The sequence below is a fragment of the Canis aureus genome, chromosome 11, assembly GCF_053574225.1.
Source record: "Canis aureus isolate CA01 chromosome 11, VMU_Caureus_v.1.0, whole genome shotgun sequence".
In the NCBI taxonomy this organism is placed as follows: Eukaryota; Metazoa; Chordata; class Mammalia; order Carnivora; family Canidae; genus Canis; species Canis aureus.
This window is the reverse complement of record NC_135621.1, coordinates 70,811,609-70,831,341: the sequence shown is the minus strand read 5'-3', so window position 1 is coordinate 70,831,341 and position 19,733 is coordinate 70,811,609. Positions and strand designations below refer to the sequence as shown.

The 19,733-nt window shown below is 44.6% G+C and overlaps 1 protein-coding gene across 2 annotated transcripts in view; it reads right to left on the bottom strand.

The window, feature by feature from the left end:
- The window catches only part of ANTXR1 (ANTXR cell adhesion molecule 1), a 197,460-nt gene that overhangs the window by 125,367 nt on the left and 52,360 nt on the right, over nt 1-19,733 (bottom strand). For both annotated transcript variants that reach the window (XM_077915704.1, XM_077915703.1), the window contains exons 4-8: nt 19,327-19,408; nt 18,730-18,763; nt 17,215-17,294; nt 14,341-14,409; nt 12,564-12,644 (exon numbers count right to left, since the gene is read on the bottom strand). In XM_077915704.1, coding sequence (XP_077771830.1) covers nt 12,564-12,644; nt 14,341-14,409; nt 17,215-17,294; nt 18,730-18,763; nt 19,327-19,408 — 346 coding nt within the window. The remainder of the gene's footprint in view (nt 1-12,563; nt 12,645-14,340; nt 14,410-17,214; nt 17,295-18,729; nt 18,764-19,326; nt 19,409-19,733) is intronic.

Here is a 19,733-nt window from a genome sequence, read left to right as displayed (position 1 = left end):
TTGAGTCTTACTTAATTTGGAAATGGAGTCAGAGGGCTGAAGGAAACCATTTCTCTATTTATGAAAGGGGCATTTGTCGAAGGAATTAATAGTGAGATTATAACATTTAAAGTCTGTAAAAGAAAAAAGCATCTTTTAGCATCTAAACACCCATTTGTTTGCATTGATGTATTGATTTATGTTTCTTTGTCCCAGCTAAAGCAATGCGGACACCTCAAGATACAATCACATGAAAGATAAAATAAATTGCAAGAGAAGAGGACACGGGTTAAAGGAAAAATAAGGGGAAGATGAGGTAGAAAAAAAATACAGTGAAGAGCTTATTTCCTTGCTAGGAGTGGTTCATGGATTTAGTTCTAAATTTCTAGTAGCAAATGAGAAGGTCAAGCAATATATATGAGATTCTCAATTGGTGGAATAAAAACAAATCAGTTTCTAAGAAGAAATAATATTTACCCATTCCAGAGAGAAATCTGGGCGTCCTCATAGAGAAGCATTGTGAGAGGAAATGAAGAACATGCCTCAGAACATCTTTCTCTGATGTACAGATGACAACACACTAAAATGTAGTCATAGAAACAGGCTCTCCCACAACCACGTGTCTTAGGTAAGTCTATAGACCCAAAAGTCATAAGGAGCAGTATTTCTTCTTCTTGACAGTTCTAAATTCAGGTTTCCAGCTACTTTTCCTGATATTCCTTCTCACTCTTGTGCAGTTTTTAAAGGCAATTTTGTACTTGGATTCCTCTATTTGTTTTCAGCTTTTACGTGATTCCATGGGAGGAAGCAATTTGCTCTTTTTTGTCAGTGTTTGCCTTACTTAATTGGTCTCTGCTTCACCCAGACACCCCCGCCTACTACAAACAGGTATAGCCTCAGATCCCCACTTGTGCTGGAGCCTTTTCCAACAGCAACACACATGCACCGAACTTCCCAAGTCCGTGCCCATCTCGGGTAGAGTAAGTGGTCCTCATACACCTGGCCTGGTATCACCACTGAGCTCCCGAGTTCCCTCCATTGTCATTCTCACTTGGGACCAGGGACCAGGGACCCCAAGGATATATGCAGGGCATCGGTGTTTCCCTGCTGGCTTCTCCATCCTCCCCGTTCCAGTGGTTCATCTAGTCCTTTAGGTCTCTTATGTAGGTAGCAACATCCTAGGACTGGGGCTTCCCAGAATCCTGGTGTGCAGGGACTCATATCCCAGATGACAACTGTCCTACTTGAATCATGACTGTCCACCCCCTCTCAGCCAGCAAGTTTGCTGTCACTGGGCTTTTCCTGCCTGAAGGGCCACCTCAGCCAGTGGTTGCCTTGCCTGAAGGAGGTAGCCATCCTCCCTTCCACATGTCCTCAGGCACAAATCTCCAAACAGGCCACATTGGAAGAAACAGAATTAACTCGTATAGAGAAACTTAGTAAACAGTGGCATTAGAACAATACAAAGCTGTTTTTTTTTTTAATGTTTTAAATAAAATTCCACAGGCACTTGACATCTCTTTATAAATCATTTTATCATCCACAACTACAGATTTCAAAATAACTCAAGAATAAAAATTGAGCTATTGGATCTATCTTATCTCTGTTCCCAAACTCCCTCAAAACACATACATGATATTTTCCCCCATGTAAGTTCCTGACTTTGAACTGACGTTTTTGAATCAATTTTAATGCTCAACCAGGGGTTGGTAAAGGAAATACCATGAATCTCTGACCACAAAGACACACTAGCAGGTTTTGTCATAATAAACACATGCTGTATTATTCTCTCAAAGTGTCTGCAATTAGTTGATAAATCTAAGGAGTGTATGAAGGGCCAAAAAATGTCAGCCAAGCACTGTGATTCAATCCAGTAAAAACACAGCTTTCCCAATCTTAAGTTAAAACATCTGGAAGGGATGCATTGCAGCCAATACAGCAAAATTTATCAGTGAGGGGGATGGGCAGGATTTGTCTGGGACTGCGGCTTCTATTAGTTTGAAATGTCTGGTTCAAAAGGTAGGAAGCCATGATGGCAGTAGGTGGATTTGAGGGTTTCCCTTGGTTATTAGCAGCCCAGACTATGATCAGTCTGTCTGGGCTGCCGCAGACAATACATCAGCTTAAGGTCTGGAGACTGGATGGGAGTTGGGGTGGGGGGTGGGGGCGCAGAGGATCTGTCCCCAACTTGAGCAGGGGTAGCCACGGGAGAGGTGCAGATCTCGCCCTGGGAAATCGCCCGAGGGAGTAGAATGGGCTCACACGGGGTCAGGGTGATGCCGAGGTGAGAGTACATTGGCCTCCGATGGAGACCGGTGAAGACCACCACATGCAAGTATAATCCAAGAGTGCGTCCTGGCCCTGCTTCTATACTTAACTGACCTAGGATCCTTGACAAATCCTTTAACTTTTCTGTTTCCTAATTTTGGAGAGCAGTTTGACATAGGGAGTGTAGGTTGGAATTCGGAATCAAACTGCTTGGGTCAACTCCTTCATGAGCAGTGTGACCTTGGGCAAGTTCCACAACCTCTCCGAGTCTTCGTTTCCTCATTTATAAAAGTGGGATAAGAACAGTACCTACTGCATAAGGCTGTTGAGTTGGGAAGATTAAATGAGATAATACTGGCCGAGCCCATAGCACAGTGCCCGGAGCCTGGTAAGTCCTCAGCTAATGGTAACCATTGTTCTTAAGAACTTGGTCTAGAGACTATATAAGACACATTTGGGCTCTGGACAGATTTATGTCCAAATCTAAGCCCTACCACTTCCTGGCCATGTGGACTTGGACTAGTTATTAAAGCTCAGTTTTCTCTTCTATAAAAGGGGGATAAGAAATACACTGACTTCGCAGGGCTGTATCATGGTAAAATGAATGACTGACATAAATGCAGAGACGCTTTGTAAATTCATTTGGACTTAGGTAGTCAAGTTCATATGAGATCGGAGAGTCAGGAAGGGAGTGAGAGCAAGGAAAACTGGCAAGTTTTTTGTCTTACAGACAGAACTAGACAGAGGTGATTGGTCAGTAGGTAGTAATTTAACAACACTTGGACCACCAGCCAACAAATGCCGTTAATGAAAATAAGGCACCAAGAAATCGGTTCTCAATGGTAGCTGATACTACTTGGGCAGAGACAGTAGCTCATATATGCTTCTATCTCATCACCCACCACAGGCTCTTGCTTAATCATATTTGCTGAAAAAAGAAAAAACCTCACCAAAAATGAAAGATGGCTAATAATATATTCCTGTCATCTTTTGGACAGATTTCAAAAAGACTATATATGGGAAAGCACATTCAGAATCCCTAAAGCACCGTATGAATGCGATGTGTGGTTTGCTCATCTCATTAGATTGTTGAGGGAGTAAGAGGAGCAGCAGATGTAGAAGAACTTTGCCAAGTAATAAGAACTATTCAATATATTTTAAGTGAAATCTATTGTGGATCAGTCCAGGTTGTATAATGAGAGCTTATTTTTTTGGATTCGAAAACTCTAGGGTCCTTCCTCATAAAGTTCACAGTTTCTGCAGAGATTTCTCAAGAATTCTCAAATTATTGTGAATTATCACGAACCCCACCCTTACTGTACACATATCTTGTTTTTTTTTTTTCCTAATTGCTCTGCCTCCTTCCTCAATAAATAATTGATTTTCATTTACTTGACCACTTCCTGTTAAAAGATTTTTTTGCACGTGTTAGTAAAGACCAGCCTTTTTAATACATTGGTAGTACAGGGGCCTCGTGCTTCCACGCATCCCTGAGAAAGTCTTTCAGAGCACGTTTGTTGGTGTCTTAATTGTTATGAAGGGCGCATTCTGGTTTTAAGAGGTTTGGAGCTTGAAGCAGGCTGGCCCAAGGTCAGTAAACTATGTATTGGCTGATCGTGTCTACGTAGCTCTAAGACAAAAACTTGGCAGCTGTCCTTAATCTCACTGTCACCCTTCAAGTCTAATACAGATTTTGCCGCCCCTCCTATGCCCTAGTGATTTTACCAATGACATATTTCTGCATCCATCCACAGTTTAGTAGAAACTGTCATCATTCAGAGGACTTAGTATGGTTTATAATTATATATTTATTTTTTTGATTGTTTGGTCATTATCTATCTTCCTCCTTAGACTATGAACTCCAGAGGCCAGGAATGCATTTGTTTGACCCAACACTACATCCGTAATGCCTAACCTGGCACAGAGTAGACACTAAATTCATATTTATTGAATAAATAAATGAATAAACGGCATAGTTTCTGCATGGCTTCATACACTGGCATTATAGTTTACTAGGTATTGACTGGCCTTCCTTTTTCTCTATAAATACAATTTTAGAGTCTTTTAAAAAATTTATTTAAATTCAATTTGCCAACATATAGTATAACACCGTGTGCCAATCTTAGGGTCTTTTGAATAACCAGGCCATACTCTGCATCCTGTAACACCTCCCTCTTCTTATTAAGCATTACCGTCTTTGGGGACTGCTTTCTCAGAGGACCTGTTTCAACAACTCTGTTTTCCTTTTTACTGGCTAATCTTTTTAAACAATAATGCTGTAGGTACGTCACGTTCCCACGTCTAAGATCGGGATTGGCCTACCTTGTAAAAGGCTTTGACTCCTTTACTTGGGAAAATGGAGAGGTCTGGGCTTGGGGGATGGGACTCAGGCTCCCACAGGAGGCCCCGTACACTACTACCGCTGCTGGCAGAGTGCGCACTGGATTAGCCTGGGGACCACTGCTTTTGGAAAATGCCAGGCAGCTTAGGACATACGACTGTTTCACCCAAGGCCTTCAGGACTGGCAAGGTTGTCTCCATAAATTGACTTTATTTGATCTCTAACAAAGTGTTTTTATTTATTTATTTGTTTATTTATTTATTTATTTATTTATTTATTTATTTATTTATTTGAGAGAGAACAAGTGGCAGGGAGAGGGCTAGAGAGAATCTCAAGCACGGCATGGAGCCTTATCTGGGGCTTGATCTCACGACTCTGGGATCAGGACTTGGGCCAACATCAACAGTTGGCTGCCCAACTGACGGAGCCACCCAGGTGCCCCAGATTTCTAACAAAGTGGGTTTTTTTTTTTTGTTTTTTGTTTTTTTTTCAAAAAAGATAGTCACCTTTCCTAACTAAATTCCATCTACACTTCAAACCAATAGGCACAGCTATTGTTAACTATGGATATTATCCTAGATCCGTGTCAGTTCTACAGAATCTGAATTTAAAATAAAATCTACTCTGATACTCTCATCTGTCTGGGATTCATATATGATTTTATGTATACTCTTATTTTGCTAAATGAATACTCTAAGATGCAAGAAACACAGTTTAAATGGATTTCTGAATTTTGGACAACAAAACTTATATCCTCAAAATACGCAAACGTTTCTGGCCGGGGCTAGGGGTGGGGAGAACCCAGCTCACTTAAATAAATACGACTCTTCCCTCAGTTAGTTTTGCGCTCAGTTGAGTCTGGTGTGAAGGAGCATAGGACAAACAAGGTTCTGAAACTGAGGAAATTCCTTTTTTTTCCGCTAAACCACTTTCTTCTCCTGTTTTCAGAAGGAAAGCTCGGATATCTGTGAACCCTGAAACGTGGTTTATTTAGTAAGATGAGCCTGTTGACCTCCAGAATATTGGCGAAGTCAGCGGCCCTCCTTGAGAGCTGAACCCTGCAGCGTGTCACTGGATTTTGTTCTAAATTCTTCTGTTGGTTTTCCAGTGGGTCTTAGCAGGCTCCTCGATAGGAGGAGGAGCCGACGGAGGAGAAGGGGTGCCCTGACGAGTAGCTGGACGTGCCCCTCTGCGATCTTGGTAGCCTCGTCAAGCTATGAGAATTTTTATTGCATTGAACCCTCAATAAAGCCAAAGAGAAATAAGAGCTTACTTGAAATGGCCTGAAGGTCTGCAAAGTCTGAGTCTAATGAATCATTGCTGAGGTCAATGTTTTTTAAAAAGATTTTCTGCTCACTACAGAAACGACAGTTGATTCTATTTATGTTTTGTATCCAGGCCTGCTAATGTGAAAGGAGCCCCCAAATGCAGTCTTTTTTATAGATACAATCTTGGAAGAGAGGGTGGGGGAGGGACTGAGGGGTTTTACAAGAAACAGAGCCACAGGGCTGCCCACTTGTCACGCAGGCTAGGTCATGAATGCTCTGCAGCTCTCTGGGCTGCTTTTTAATGACTATGCAAAGCACAGCATCGTACGCCATGAAAAATATAATAAACGGGGCCAAAAAATAGAACAGAAGGCACCGCTTAGCATCTGACCCGGAGCAAGGGCGGAGAGATGGGAAAGATCAGAGTGCCCGGCAAATGATGCCAACAATTCATGCCCCTGGGGTTCAAGGCAGGGAGAGCTGAAGGTGGAGGAGACCAGGGCAGGCTCCAAGGAGAAGACAGGACTCACGGGGCCTCCAGGTCTAGACTGTGAGACAGGCCTCAGGTGGGGCGGAGGAAGGGAGGCCCGGGAGCGGGCTCTGCCTTTTGTCGTAGCTTTGTGAGGCCTGGGCCAGACGAGGAGGGGTACAGGCCTTCCAGTTCCCATGAATGAAAGGGAGAAAATCAGCACAGAATCTGGTTTTCATCAATAGAGTAATTTTACATACACCACGGAACGGATTTATCCTTCAGTTTCGCCGATCTTACAGCTTCCTTGAGAACCGGGATGTTCACGCCCAAACTCCTGAGAAATCCTTGCACATGTAGTCGTGTCTGCTCAATACCTGTCTATTGTTGATCGGACATGCAGGACGCTCTGTGGGCTGCTTTTCCTCTGCTCGGTAGGAAGCCCAACGCGGGCTGAGATATTTATTCCAGGGAAGCCGTCCCGGAGGGACAGGTTTCGGAGCCAGTAGCTGGGTTCTCCGACTCGCAGGCAGTGTGCCTGGCTCCAGGTGGCACACCCGGGCGGGGGGGGGGGGGGGTGGCGAGGTAAGCAGGCCGAGCGTCGGGATTCAAAGCTGCCGACCAGGCCTCGCGCAGGTTCCCGTTTCACTGCCTGCAGCACTTTTGCAAAAGCAAACAAAGGCCCAGGAGACTTGCTGGACCTTTGCTTCATATTTTCGCTCGAGGGCTGGCGCTATACCTACCAGTTGCGGTCACTGGAAATTCGCCGAAGAAGCCACAATAAGGGGAGGCGAAGAAATAGTTTCTTCCTTTACAGTTTTACTGGCTTTAAGGGCTGCAATCTTTCAACCACCCAGAGTCTGTCTTATAATTTATCAACCTGATTCTGCAAAAGCAAGTAGAAATTCCGTCCTCGGAAGTAGAGTCCTGGCATGGGGAAGGAAGGATGTTCCCTTTAGCCCGTGGCGAGCTGCCAGCTTCCCCTGGAGGGGGAACTCCATCCATCGGGCAGAAATCGGTGTTTTCAGACGAGCTCCCCCCGGTAGTAGAAGGCCCAGGGCTGCCCCGCCGCCCGCCGTGCTCCGGGTGGGGCGTTGCCTCTGCTGCACCGATGTGAACCCCATCAAGCCACCGCACGTTTCGGCGCTCGGCGTCTCCTCCTCTGCTTCCTGGCCTCCGCCCGTGACTGAGTGGGGCACGGTGGCCACTCCCATCGTGGGCATTAGTCTGTTCCGGGTCAAGCTAGCTGATCTCTGTCCTATGGCATCTACTTCTGTACAAGGGACGACGACATCCACCCTAAACAGTGGTCATGAGAATCCGGTGAGACGCCTACGTTAAATGATCCGCTCAGCGTCTAGACCTCAGAACTCCCTAGATGGTAGCTTTTAGTATTTTTACCTTCCCAAGGAAACAGAGGCGGGAGAAAGCACAGGCCCTGGAGTCACCCTTCAGAGCCACGTGCTCTGCGGAAGGTTATCGGACGTTCAGTGTCTTCATCTGTAAAATAGGAATAACAGCATTTCTTCACAGGGTTGCTATGATGCTAAGATGTGATCATATTAGATGGGATAAAGGAACAATGTTTGGTCCCAAACACAGCCGTATGATGTCTTTTTTTCCTCTTAAGATATTTATTTATTTATTTATTTATTTATTTATTTATTTATTTAATTTTTTTAATAGAAAGTGAGCATGTGCGAGTGGCAGGAGGGGCAGAGGGACAGGGAGAGACAAAATCTCGAGTAGAGTCTGTCCTGGGAACAGAGCCCAACCTGGGGCTTGAGGTCACGACCCTGAGACCATGTCTTGAGCCAAAATCGAGCGTCGGACGCTTAACCGACTGAGCCACCCAGGTGCCCCGTGCTGCCGCCGCTGATTTCTTTCTGCCTCTTCCCTGTGTCCTGCTGTTGAGAGACTAAAACGGGAACCAAGTGGGAAGGCCACGAAGGAGAAGACATTATACAAATCTAACACGTAAGTGCTTCTCCCACCGAGTAGGGAGGGGTGGGGACCAGCGAAAAGATCAAAACGCAGGAACCGGTTTGTGGAAGCCGAGAACTCTGGGATTTGCTGACTCCAGGCCCTGGATCTTCAGCTCCTGGGAATCCAGTGGTGCTTTTCCACTTCCTCAGACATTCACGCCCGAATACTCCGGAAAGAGCAGGATCTCTGGAAGCGGGCGGCGGTTCAACGTCCCGACTCCACCGTTACGAGGAGGAAGACCTGGGGCAGTTGCTCCCACCATCCTGCCCCTCAGCTTCCTCACCTGCAAAACTGGGATGAGACCTTCCTCAGAGAGTGGCTGTGGAAGTGCCCAGCAGGAACGCTGGCACACGGCAGACGCTCCCTAAGTCACTGTCATTTTTCGCCTTCACGGGCCAACATTCCTATTGGTGCTGAGTGTTTATTTATTTGTTATCTGGAGGAGACACAGATCAAGTGCCGCGATTCGAGATGCCCCGAGAGTCCTAATTTCGAGCATCGTTATCCCACTGTCGGACTCTATCTCTGGCTACAGGTTCCCACTGTCCTGAGAGTAAAATAGCGTGGCCCTCGAGGCCGTGCAAGATTTAGCCCCCGCCTCCTCCTCACTTCATCTTCTGGCGTCCCCCACTTCAGCAGCGCTCTTCTTTCATTCTGCTATGCTCCATCATAGGGCTGCGCTCTGCCAAGAATGTTCTATCCATGCTCCTCCAGCAGAGGCTTGATTTCATCCCTCAGGTCATGTCTTCAAAGGGGCCTGGGTCTTTGTCAATCCCTTCGCTCTTAATTTTGGTAGTTGGTTACAACTTTTATACCACTTTTCACAGTTTTAAATATATATGTTTATTTATTTACTGGTTTTTATGTGTCCCTCCCACTAGATTATATAAGCTCCACTAGGCCAGGGTCTCTATCGCTTTCCTTATAGCTGAATGGCAAGAGTGTACTATAGAAGGTTTTCAATGAGTACTGGATAAAAAAGCAAATATTGGCTCTTCCATCTTGATTTGGGATTTAAACATAGGTCATTATGGGCTGAAAATCTTAAGAACCATCTGAGCCTGTTGAGAGTTGTTCTGTACTCCTATTTGGGATAATTAAGCCCAGCCCTATCTTATTATGAGAAAATAACCAGCCACAAAACAACATCCATGGGAACAAGCTGGATTAGATGCTTCAGATGGGTGGGGGGAGGGGAGGAACAGGAGCTTTCTTTTCAGTATCCAGAGGAGAAATGAACCTACTTCTTAAAAATAGCCAACTTTAGGCCATAATTATTTCTGTCTGACTTGAGAAAGATGAGCCCTGCTGCGCTTGTCCCTGTTTCTCTGTCCAAGCAAACGAATTAACGACGGCCATAAACATGGGTTTCAAGTGTTGGAAGGATCGAAACCACGAGCATAACTCCCAGATAAAAGCTCGTAAGAATGTTATCATTCAGCTCAAGTTTGGAGACTGGAATCTCAAATTATTATTTTTTTTCCAGTTTTTGAGAGACCACTTTGCTGAAATTCCTTAAACATCATTGGAGTTATTTCCATTTGGGGGGTGGGAAGAGCTTTCCAAACATCTGGGCTCAGGTCGAGCTGGAGTTGCTAAGGAAGAAATATTCACACCAGTGTATTGCAGATAAAATGATTCTAATTATTGGGTAGGAACTGCCTTTTGACTGATGTGGGGACATGGCTCATAGAACCTTTGAACAGGTAAGGGTTGTCCCTGTTCAGGTTCCCGCCATCTGAAGGCAAGACTGTGCACTAGCCTCAGGCTGCAGGAGGCTCCTGCCTCATTTTTCTTACTACATACGTGACTCTGCCATCAGATTCTCTTCTTAAATATCACTACTTAGGGATCCCTGGGTGGCGCAGCGGTTTGGCGCCTGCCTTTGGCCCAGGGCGGGATCCTGGAGACCCGGGATCGAATCCCACATCAGGCTCCCGGTGCATGGAGCCTGCTTCTCCCTCTGCCTGTGTCTCTGCCTCTCTCTCTCTCTCTGTGACTATCATAAATAAATTTAAAAAAAATAAATAAATATCACTACTTAGATGTTCCAAAGTTTTCAGTGATGATACCCATGAAGTTGGAATCAAAACCCATTCAAGGGTCTTATCAGTTTGGTTCCAAACCGATGTCTAATTACTCCTGATCCTTTACCCAAACTCTCCCCACAGACGGATGGGATTATTATTATTGTCCTTGGAGTATGCTTTTCCCTTTTCCTGCTCTTGAGCTGGGGTCATGTCATCTCTTCCCTGGTGCTACTCTTCACTCCTCCTTGGTCTTTTATGGATTCAGGTCTGTCCCACTTTCTCATGAAGGCTCCAGCCCACAATAATCCACCTCTGAGCTTCATGATCAGCCCCAGATCATGTTGTGCACCATTGTTTTATATGGTTATAGCCATTCTTATTGTTTACATTGTCAAGTATGCCACACTGCTCCCAGAAATTATTTGGAGCAAGGGTCCCTACCCCTGAGGATCTGATAATTCTCATTCTCTCTCTCTCTCTCTCAATAATTGCCACTCTCTGGTAAAAGCAGTCTGAGTTGGTTTCTGTCTCTTGCAAACAAACACATCTTGAATAAGATGACCCATCATCTATACATATTTAGGTAGGAGTTCCTAAACTGAAGTGAGATTAGTTTTCACAATTCTGAAAACGTAAGGTCACATATATCAACGTTCTGAAAGTGCACCTGGGACATTTACTTTATGACAACAACAACAACAAAACAGATTTAAAAGATGCAGATTCCTGGGCACCATCTCCTACTGTCTGGAATAGAGTCTCTTGGGGATGGGGCCTGGGAACTGGTACTGTAAACAAGGTTCCCAGGTGATTTTTAAGTATATTGAGGAAAATCTAGAGGATTGGGGACAACTGATATTAATGTCCATTATATGATGGGGAAGGAAAGTGAAAGAGGAAGTAATTCAGATGTCTTGAGTGTCTATTATATGCCTGGAAGGATATTAGGTAATTTCACCAGTGTTACCTCTTATAATCCTCAAACAGGCCTGTGATGTGAGTCTTACTCTCAATCCCTTTTACAAATGAGGAAACAAGTGAGGAAACAAGTGAGATAACTCATCCGAGGATCTAAAAATGGTTAAGTCGTTGGGCCAGCACTAAAATTCTGGGATGAGAATTCTTCACTACAAAAGTTCTTCTCATGCTGCAAGGGGTCTTAGCAAACCTTGGAGGGAGGGAGAGGGGGCATGAAGGTAGAGCACATTGGAGGTTTCCTAGGTCAGCCGGGGGAGGCTGGGCAGATGCTGGTTCTGGCTGGTAACCCCTGGTAACCCCAAGAGAGTTAAGACTCTCTTGACATCTGAAGGGGATAATGTCCTCTGAGCTCTAACTTTGCATCCTGAACCCTGAGTCTGGAGCCTCGCGAGCTTCTACTGGAGAAACTACAGGCCGTCTGCCTAATCACAAAACCTGAAGGTAGAGGAGTCAATGCTCCTGGACCTCAGTACAGGTACGGCCTTCTGGCTGGAGCTTTATTTAAAGACCGGCATCATCTTATAATCCAGCTGGACCAAGAGCCTGGCCTATGTATGGAAGGTGGAAAAGAGAGGCAATGGAAGCCAGTATCCTGTTCACTCACAGGAAACAGGGGCAAAAAAAAAAAAAAAAAACCCAACCCATTTGTGTGGGAAGGATTGTTCCATCCAACCCAGGTTGGGGTGGAAAGAAGGGATGGTGACTGCAAACCCCAGAGAACAGTGAAGTCCTTATATTTGGGGACTGTAGGTCTAAAGCTGTGTTCCAGTAAAGTCACCTGGGAAGACTTTGAAAATCCTGCTCCAGATGACCCCAAAAGGCAACCAAGGTAAAGAACTGTTAGTTGAAAGTCCCTCTGATGGTCAAGAGATACAGATTGAACCTGCAAATGCTCTAGAAGGCAGCTTGCATTCAGTCACAGTTGGGAAAGCTAAGGTCAAGTGCACACCATCCACTGGTGTTTCCAGTATGAGAACTGGAGCCACCTGAAGCTTGGCTTTCTGCTACAGCAGGGTCCCCTGCCATGCTTAGTTTACCTTGTAGGGTAAGGTTGGCACAGGGAGAATGAAAATAACAAACATGTGAGAGGCAGGAGGAAGAAGTGAGAAAGGGCAAATAACAAAGATACAGGAAGGAATGTTGTCTCCAGCAGAGAACACCAGCCTGGGGGGTGGTGGCGCTGGGGACCTTTTAGTGGATCGGGGGGCAGAGAGTGCTCACTTTAGAAGAAGCGCTCTACTCACTGAGTGGATGATGCCTTGCAGGGCCTGAAAGCCGTCATTCACAGGAAACACGTGGTCCTTACTGTCCGCGATCCGGGCCAGCTGAGAACACAGCAAACACACAAGCACACATGGCGATGTGTCAGGCTTGGCCGCAGAGCATTTAGGTCCAGGGGGCTCCATCTACTTTGAGAACCCAGAGGAACTTGAGAGGCCTTGGGCCTCACTGAAGAGCCCTCAGTTATAATGAACTTACCAGCGGCCTCTGGAGCAGGCCTAGAGGGTCGGCTCCAGCTTTCACATTTGTTTTAATACTTTTCTCCTTGGGAGCAGAGGTAAGATTGCTCAGATGAACAGTTGGCCTGGGTTGATGTATTTATGGATTTGGGGGCAGGCCATTGGCTCATTTTTCTCCCATTCACTCAAATTTCTGTTGGCAACTGTATTTGAATCAAATAGGCTCAGGTTTCCTTTCAGAGCGAGTTTAAAAATAAATTTAAGCTTTGGTGTTGGGCGAGGCCAGTGAATGGAGACCCTTACCTTTCGCTCAAATTGTTCATTGAGGCGAGGGCTCTTGCAATTGGTTTGGCTCTCCTGCTTTATGGAGCCGGGGACAGGAGAAAGAAGAATCTGATCTGTGGACTTTTCTACTCCAAATCTCTATACTTCTGTGACTGCCACAGTCATGGTCAATGCCAGGACTTTCACCGATTGCAAAAGTAACACATAATCAATGGGAAGTTTCAGAAAACCCAGGAGTTTTAAAAAGAAAACTCATCTATCATCCATCATTTTTTCTATTATTAATTTGATATCCTATGTAGCCTTTTGTACTTTCTCTACCCAAATATACACATTTATTTTAAACATGGACTCAGACCGTTCCCCCGTTTTGTAACCCTATTTTATTAACCCGATAACATATCAAAAGCGCTGTCCCATGTCATTAAAACGAAAAGGAATTATGAACTATACCAAGGGGTGTTTACATAGGTTGTTAGCAAAATTTCACAATTGGCATATCGATACTTGAACATACTTTCTGCCCACTTGCCAATTATGATTGATCCTTGAACCAGGTGGGCTTGGACTAAGCGGGTCCGCCTACACACAGATTTTTAAAAATAAATACAGTATAATACCGTAAATGTACTTTCTCTTCCTTATGATTTTCTTAATAACATTTTCTTTTGTCTAGCTTACTTTGTTATAAGAATGCAGTATATAATGCATATAACATACAAAATATGCACTAATCAACTGTTTATGTTATTCCCAGTCAACAGTAGGCCATTAATAGTTCAGTTTTTGGGGAGTCAAAAGCTGTCCATGGATTTTCGACTATGCAGAGGGGCTGATACCCCTAAGCCCTGCACTGTTCAAGGGCTAACTATACATTTATTTTTTTTATTGAAAATGCACTGAATTTCTAATGGGAGAAAAGGGATCTTTGACATTTAAGCAAAATTTGATTCATTAAATGAAATGACAAAAAAAAAAAAGAAAACACGTCAAGTTTTCTAATTTTATTCAGATCTGTTTTGACACCTTGGCCATTTGACCTCTACCAAGAAAGTCAACCAAGGAAGATACCACTTGGATAGTCTGTGTTCATGGCCCCCAAGTGCATTGGCTTGGCTTCATGTCCCTTACATATTCAATAATTCTTGAATACTCAACGTTTATAGATAAATAACCTATTTCAGGGGTGTGTCAGGGATATTGCACCGAATACGCATGTTCTCTATCATTCGCAAGCTTCGTATGCTTCCAAAGCGGAGGAAATCCATGACCGTACCTGTGTTTCATTGAAATCCTTCACACCGACACAGTAAACAATTGCACCAAGATCTCGGGATCTGTTAGCCTGGGTCAATGAAGAAAAGCCATTAGACAGAGGAGCGGCAAATATACTCGTTTTGGATTAACCAGACTAAACTTCCATGATCAGGTTCTTATTGAGCACCTACTATGTGCCAAGCACCATAATGGAGAGGGCAATCCCTGTTCCCAAGGAGCTCACCCTCCAGGAAACATCACATTCTAACACGATGTATGAGGGACCCGAGAGGAGTGAGTAGCCTAATGGGAAGTGTTGAGAAAGACCCATAGAAGTAGAGTCTTAATGAAGGGATTTGAAAAATGAGGGGAAGAAAAGGGAAGAGTAGGCCAGGATAAGTCTTATTAAATATTGGTGCTGGGAGGCGGGGGGCGCCTGGGTGGCTCAGTGGGTTCGGAATCCAACTCGTGATTTCGGCTCCAGTCATGGATCTCAGGGCCCTGACATCAAGCCTGCTTGGGGTTCCTTCACTTTTCCTCTCTCTCCCCCGCCCTTGCTCTCTGCCTAAAATAAAAATAAATGAACAAAATCTTTAAAGAAAATATTCTGGGGGAAATGATTATTCTATTCCTCTGAAGAATTTTTATTGACATACTTTTCTTCCTTTGTAATAGCAGCAAAGTGTAATAGACAAGATGGGGCCTTTGGGACCCGAAGTACCTGGGTTTGGCTTTGCTCTGTAAAGGTCGAGGATTCAGTGAGATAACATATTCAGAGCTCCTTATACAAGGCCTAGAACGATGCGGATGCTTATAAATATCAGCACCCCTTTGCAAATAAGGCTTTTTCATCGCCACAGAAAACAATGGTTTAGCGGTATGGGAATTATGGTCTCTATTCGAGTAAGCGAACCCATGACCTGCCTTACAATGAAGGATTAAGAAGGCAACATAATGAATAACATCTAGGTTTTGGCTTGGTTTTAATATTTGACTTATTAAAGGCTCTGATATCTTACTTCCAGGTTCTTCCGTGTTTCAGAACAGAAAACTAAAATTGGAAATCATTGGAATATACGGTAGACATTTAATAAATAATTGAGTGCAAACATGTAGTAGGTGCTCAATGTATGCATATTGATTTGAATTGTTTCTCCCCCACCCCTCACTTTAGTACTCAAACCCACTTGTGACTGAAACATTCTGAAACACTGAATTTTAGAAGAAACAGAAATATATATATATATATATGTATATATATATATATATATATATATATTTCCCTAAATCCTAAAAATATGCCCTGCTGTTTTAAGGACAAGACAAACTTTTAGACACAATCCAGCTCCAGCCTTCTCTGTAATGATTTCTCTCCCTGTAGTTGGGCTTTATATAGGATTATAAAAAATGGAAAGATTCATTTCTTTATATATCTTGTATATAAATATATATATCTTTATATATCTTTTTTTTTATCTTTATATATCTTGAGTGTTAGCTTTCTTTGTCAGAAAGCCCCCTTCTCTTGGCACTGGCACTCCAAATGCTTTTCCAAGTTTGTATGTGCCATACCTAAAATTCTTTTCTACTAACCCATATTTTAAGCCTCTGACATCCATCATTTATTTCATATTCAGTTATTTCCTTATTAGGATCTTTATTTGACTGTTGCTCAGCACCCAAAATAAGCTATGTTGCATTCCCATCGTATAGTCAGTCTCAACTCTAGAATATGGGAATATAGGGTTTTCCCAATGCTCACGCAGGGTCTGTCACATTGAAGTTTGTGTTTCCCCATTGCGAAAGATTTGTACTCATTAGGGGTAGGGGAGAAGAAGCCTGTCTACCTATATCATTTTCTCACGCCCTCTGCCAGCATCATTCCACCATCCACGGTAAGCACCATGGACGCAGCCAGCGTGTCTTCCTCACCTGCTTCCCCGGTATCAGGCAACGTGCCCAGCACATGCTGAGCTCTCATCTATCACTGAATGAATGAATGAGTGAATGAATGAATACTTGTTTGCCAAGGGAGCTGAATTTGAATGAAATACTATTCAAGAGCTGGAGGTGAGTATAACGCGCTGGTTATCTATCTCCTCCCCCGGGGCGGGGATCTCCTTCCTCGCCGCCCGTCCCTTCCCTTACTGTGCTTCTTTCTAACGTGGCCCCAATGAGCCTTTGTCATGTCATCAGTAGCGGTGAACTGGCCCAAATGTCAGACTAGAAAGGAAAGGATTTCCTAAATATAAACACTACCTTTCAATTCCTGAATAAACCTCTTTTTCTGAAACTATGCAAACCGAAAGCTTCACGTAGAGAGGATTCCTTCACTTGCTGCGAGGAATGTACTATCTGAGACCATGAGGAAAAGGAGGAAGGCGCACCGCAGGCGTGATTACAAGTTATCTTGCAACCAATTAATATTCAGCTTTGATTCTCAGGGTGAGAATCTCAGTGATTAATACGTTCGGACAAGGCTGGCTCTTACATAGTTCAAGTAACTCTTTCCCCTTCTCCTGTCCGTAGCAGAAATGGAGGAAAAACGGCCCCAAAGTTTTCGTTGAAAAGTGATATATGCCATTTCAAAACTGCTAGATAAATAGAGCGCTCTCAATAAAGTCATGGTAGGCAACTTTTATCCCTTAAGACACAGAGTCACGGGCAAATAGTTTGAAAGGGGAAAAACATCTACCGTGTGGAAGACGTGAGAGTTTGCTTTTAAAAAAATGAATTATTATCATTTTTTTTTTCCATAGGAGACACTATTTTACCCAGGGGTTTTACAAAGAACACCTAGCACGTTGTCTGAGTAGCAAGACTGCAGCCCATTTTCGGAGGAAGGAGCCCTGCTTCCAAGTCTGGGTTAGATACAGGCCAGGCCATCGCTTACCTCCCTCTCTGAATAGAAAAAGAGGTCTTCATGGAGCTCCCCATCGGTCAGAGCAATGATGACGCTGGCCGTCCTGTATCCTGCTCAACACAACACAGACCCACTCAGTCCATCGCGCCGCACTCGGGGCAACCCCCTCTCAGTCCTGGGCGTTGACGTCTCGTAAGCTCAACCCCCCGAGGTCAATATTATGAAAACCAGCAACTTTTCTTTGGGGACTAGAAGCACCTCCAGATGAAGAAGAATGCATCTGTGGGGACAGACTCTGGGGGGCGGGGAGTAGGTATTATTTGCGGGTTTCTCAGTCTTCTCTCAAAAAATGGCCAAACCTGCTGGAAGGGTCATTGGACCGACAGCTGGGAGTAGGTCCAGTGAATCAAATTTCTATGATTTTCTGTTAACAGTCTGGGTGACTGAGGTTGAGGCCTGGGGGGAGACTCTACTACCTGGGCTGTTCAGGAGTCCTCCTCACAGGCTGTAGTTGACCATACACATCCCCCTTGGAGGACTGAGCAAGGACAGAGTCACCACGATTTACCAGCTGATTGGAAGTTATTAAACCAGCTGGGAAAACCTTCTAGAAACTCTTCCAGTGATTTTTTTAGAATTCTAGGAACATTGCTGATGGTTGGTTGGTATTAATAAGCATTAGTGTCCATACTGGGTCTGTTCTATTTGCTGCAGTTGAGAGGACATGGGCAGTAGACCTCTACGGGCCCAGGAGAAAAATCCCCACTGTAATACGGAATCTCTTTCAAAAGATTTGCCTCAGGGACGCCCGGGTGCTCAGCGGTTGAGCACCTGCCTTCAGCCCAGGGCGTGATCCTGGAGCCCCAGGATCGAGTCCCACATCGGGCTCCCTGCATGGAGCCTGCTTCTCCCTCTGCCTGTGTCTCTGCCTCTCTCTCTCTGCATCTCTCAGGAATCAATAAATAAAATATTTTTTAAAAAGATTTGCCTCGAATAAAGAGAGGCTATTCATGAGAGACACTGTAATAATAGTAAGAACAGCTGAACTTAAAATAAGAAGTATATTTTCTATATGCAAGTTCTCTGTTAAGTCCACTCAATGCATTTTTCCCCCCATTTAAATGCAGCAAACTTAAAACCGCACTGGTATCTTAATCTTAATATCGTCTCCAATCACAGTAATGAAGGGGCTTGGAGCTTGGGCAAGGACAAAAAAAAATTAAATTCGACATGAAAATCCAAGACTTCACTAGCCCATCCAAATACTTATTAATTTAATGAATTCAACATGCAAAGCTGTTCACGGGCATTATAGGCCGTGGCCCATCATGGGCTCTTCATTACTTTTATGTAACTTTTTTTGGCATCAGCGGAACAGTAGGATTTGACCTGGTACGTGTCATCTATCCATTTCTTCTTGGCGACGAGGTGGGGAGGGTTATGGGCAACACCACCTACACCTTATGAAATGTGAAATTACCAAGGCGCTCTTTCAGAAGCAAACACAGGGGAAACAAAGTCTGACAATTCATACTATAGTCTTACCTTGACTGTTTTCATAATAAATCTGCTCGCTGGCCTGAAAAACACACAGAAGAGACTTTAGCCCCGTAGCCACTGTGTGATCCCAGCTACCGTAGCGGGCGTTGGCCCGGCCTGAGTTTGTAGGCTGGCTCAGCCCTGATTCCTTATGTAATTGGCCCAGGCTGGGCTCGAATGTGGATCCACGGCATTCATCCGGGGTTACCCCGACATTTAATGAACACACATGTGAACGCGGATCCATGCCTTACTTCTCACGGACTGGGACTTGTTGTCCTTAAGACTGACGTCACTGACATTCTGTCCCAACCGCTCACGTCCCCTCTAGAAAGGTCTGCCTTGGAAGCGCCAGGGGCCGGAGCGTGGCGCAATCCCTGCGTGTCGGCCATGCATTAGCTAACAAGCCCTGCATCGGTGTCTGGCAGGGAGCAAGGGCATTCACTTTTCTTGGTTAGGGTTACGTGTGCACAAGCTTGTGGGAAAACGGTTTTGACTTTCTTCCTCCTGGGCAAGTTACACGTGCCGTGTCTCCTTGGCCATCCTGGGGTTGACGTTTCCCCATCCCACTCTATTCAGAGTTGAAAACCATTTGAAAATTACCCTTTCAAATCCTTCATGCATGTAAGTGTCTCCTCCCGGCAGGACCTTCTGCAGCTCCTCTAGGCCCTGACGAATCTGTTCCCTGAAATCCAAAGACAGCCTGTTAGTCTTGGGAGAGCATTTTACACTTCGCTGTGCAAAGACGTGCGCGTTAATCTTTGTTGGTGGATCCTGCCATGATCCCCCACGATCCCCACGATCCCCCAAGAGCCCATTAGAGGGACAGTCTTTGCGGTACATTATCCACTTAGGCCCAGCCGCAGTGCAGGATACGTGAAATCTCAGGGGAAAGGACCCTTTTGCGGGAATGTCCACCTGCAAGAGCTTTCCGCCCCTTAACAGGACAAAGTTTTCTTTCTTTCCTTTTTCTTTTTAAAATTTTATGTATTCATTCATGAGAGACACAG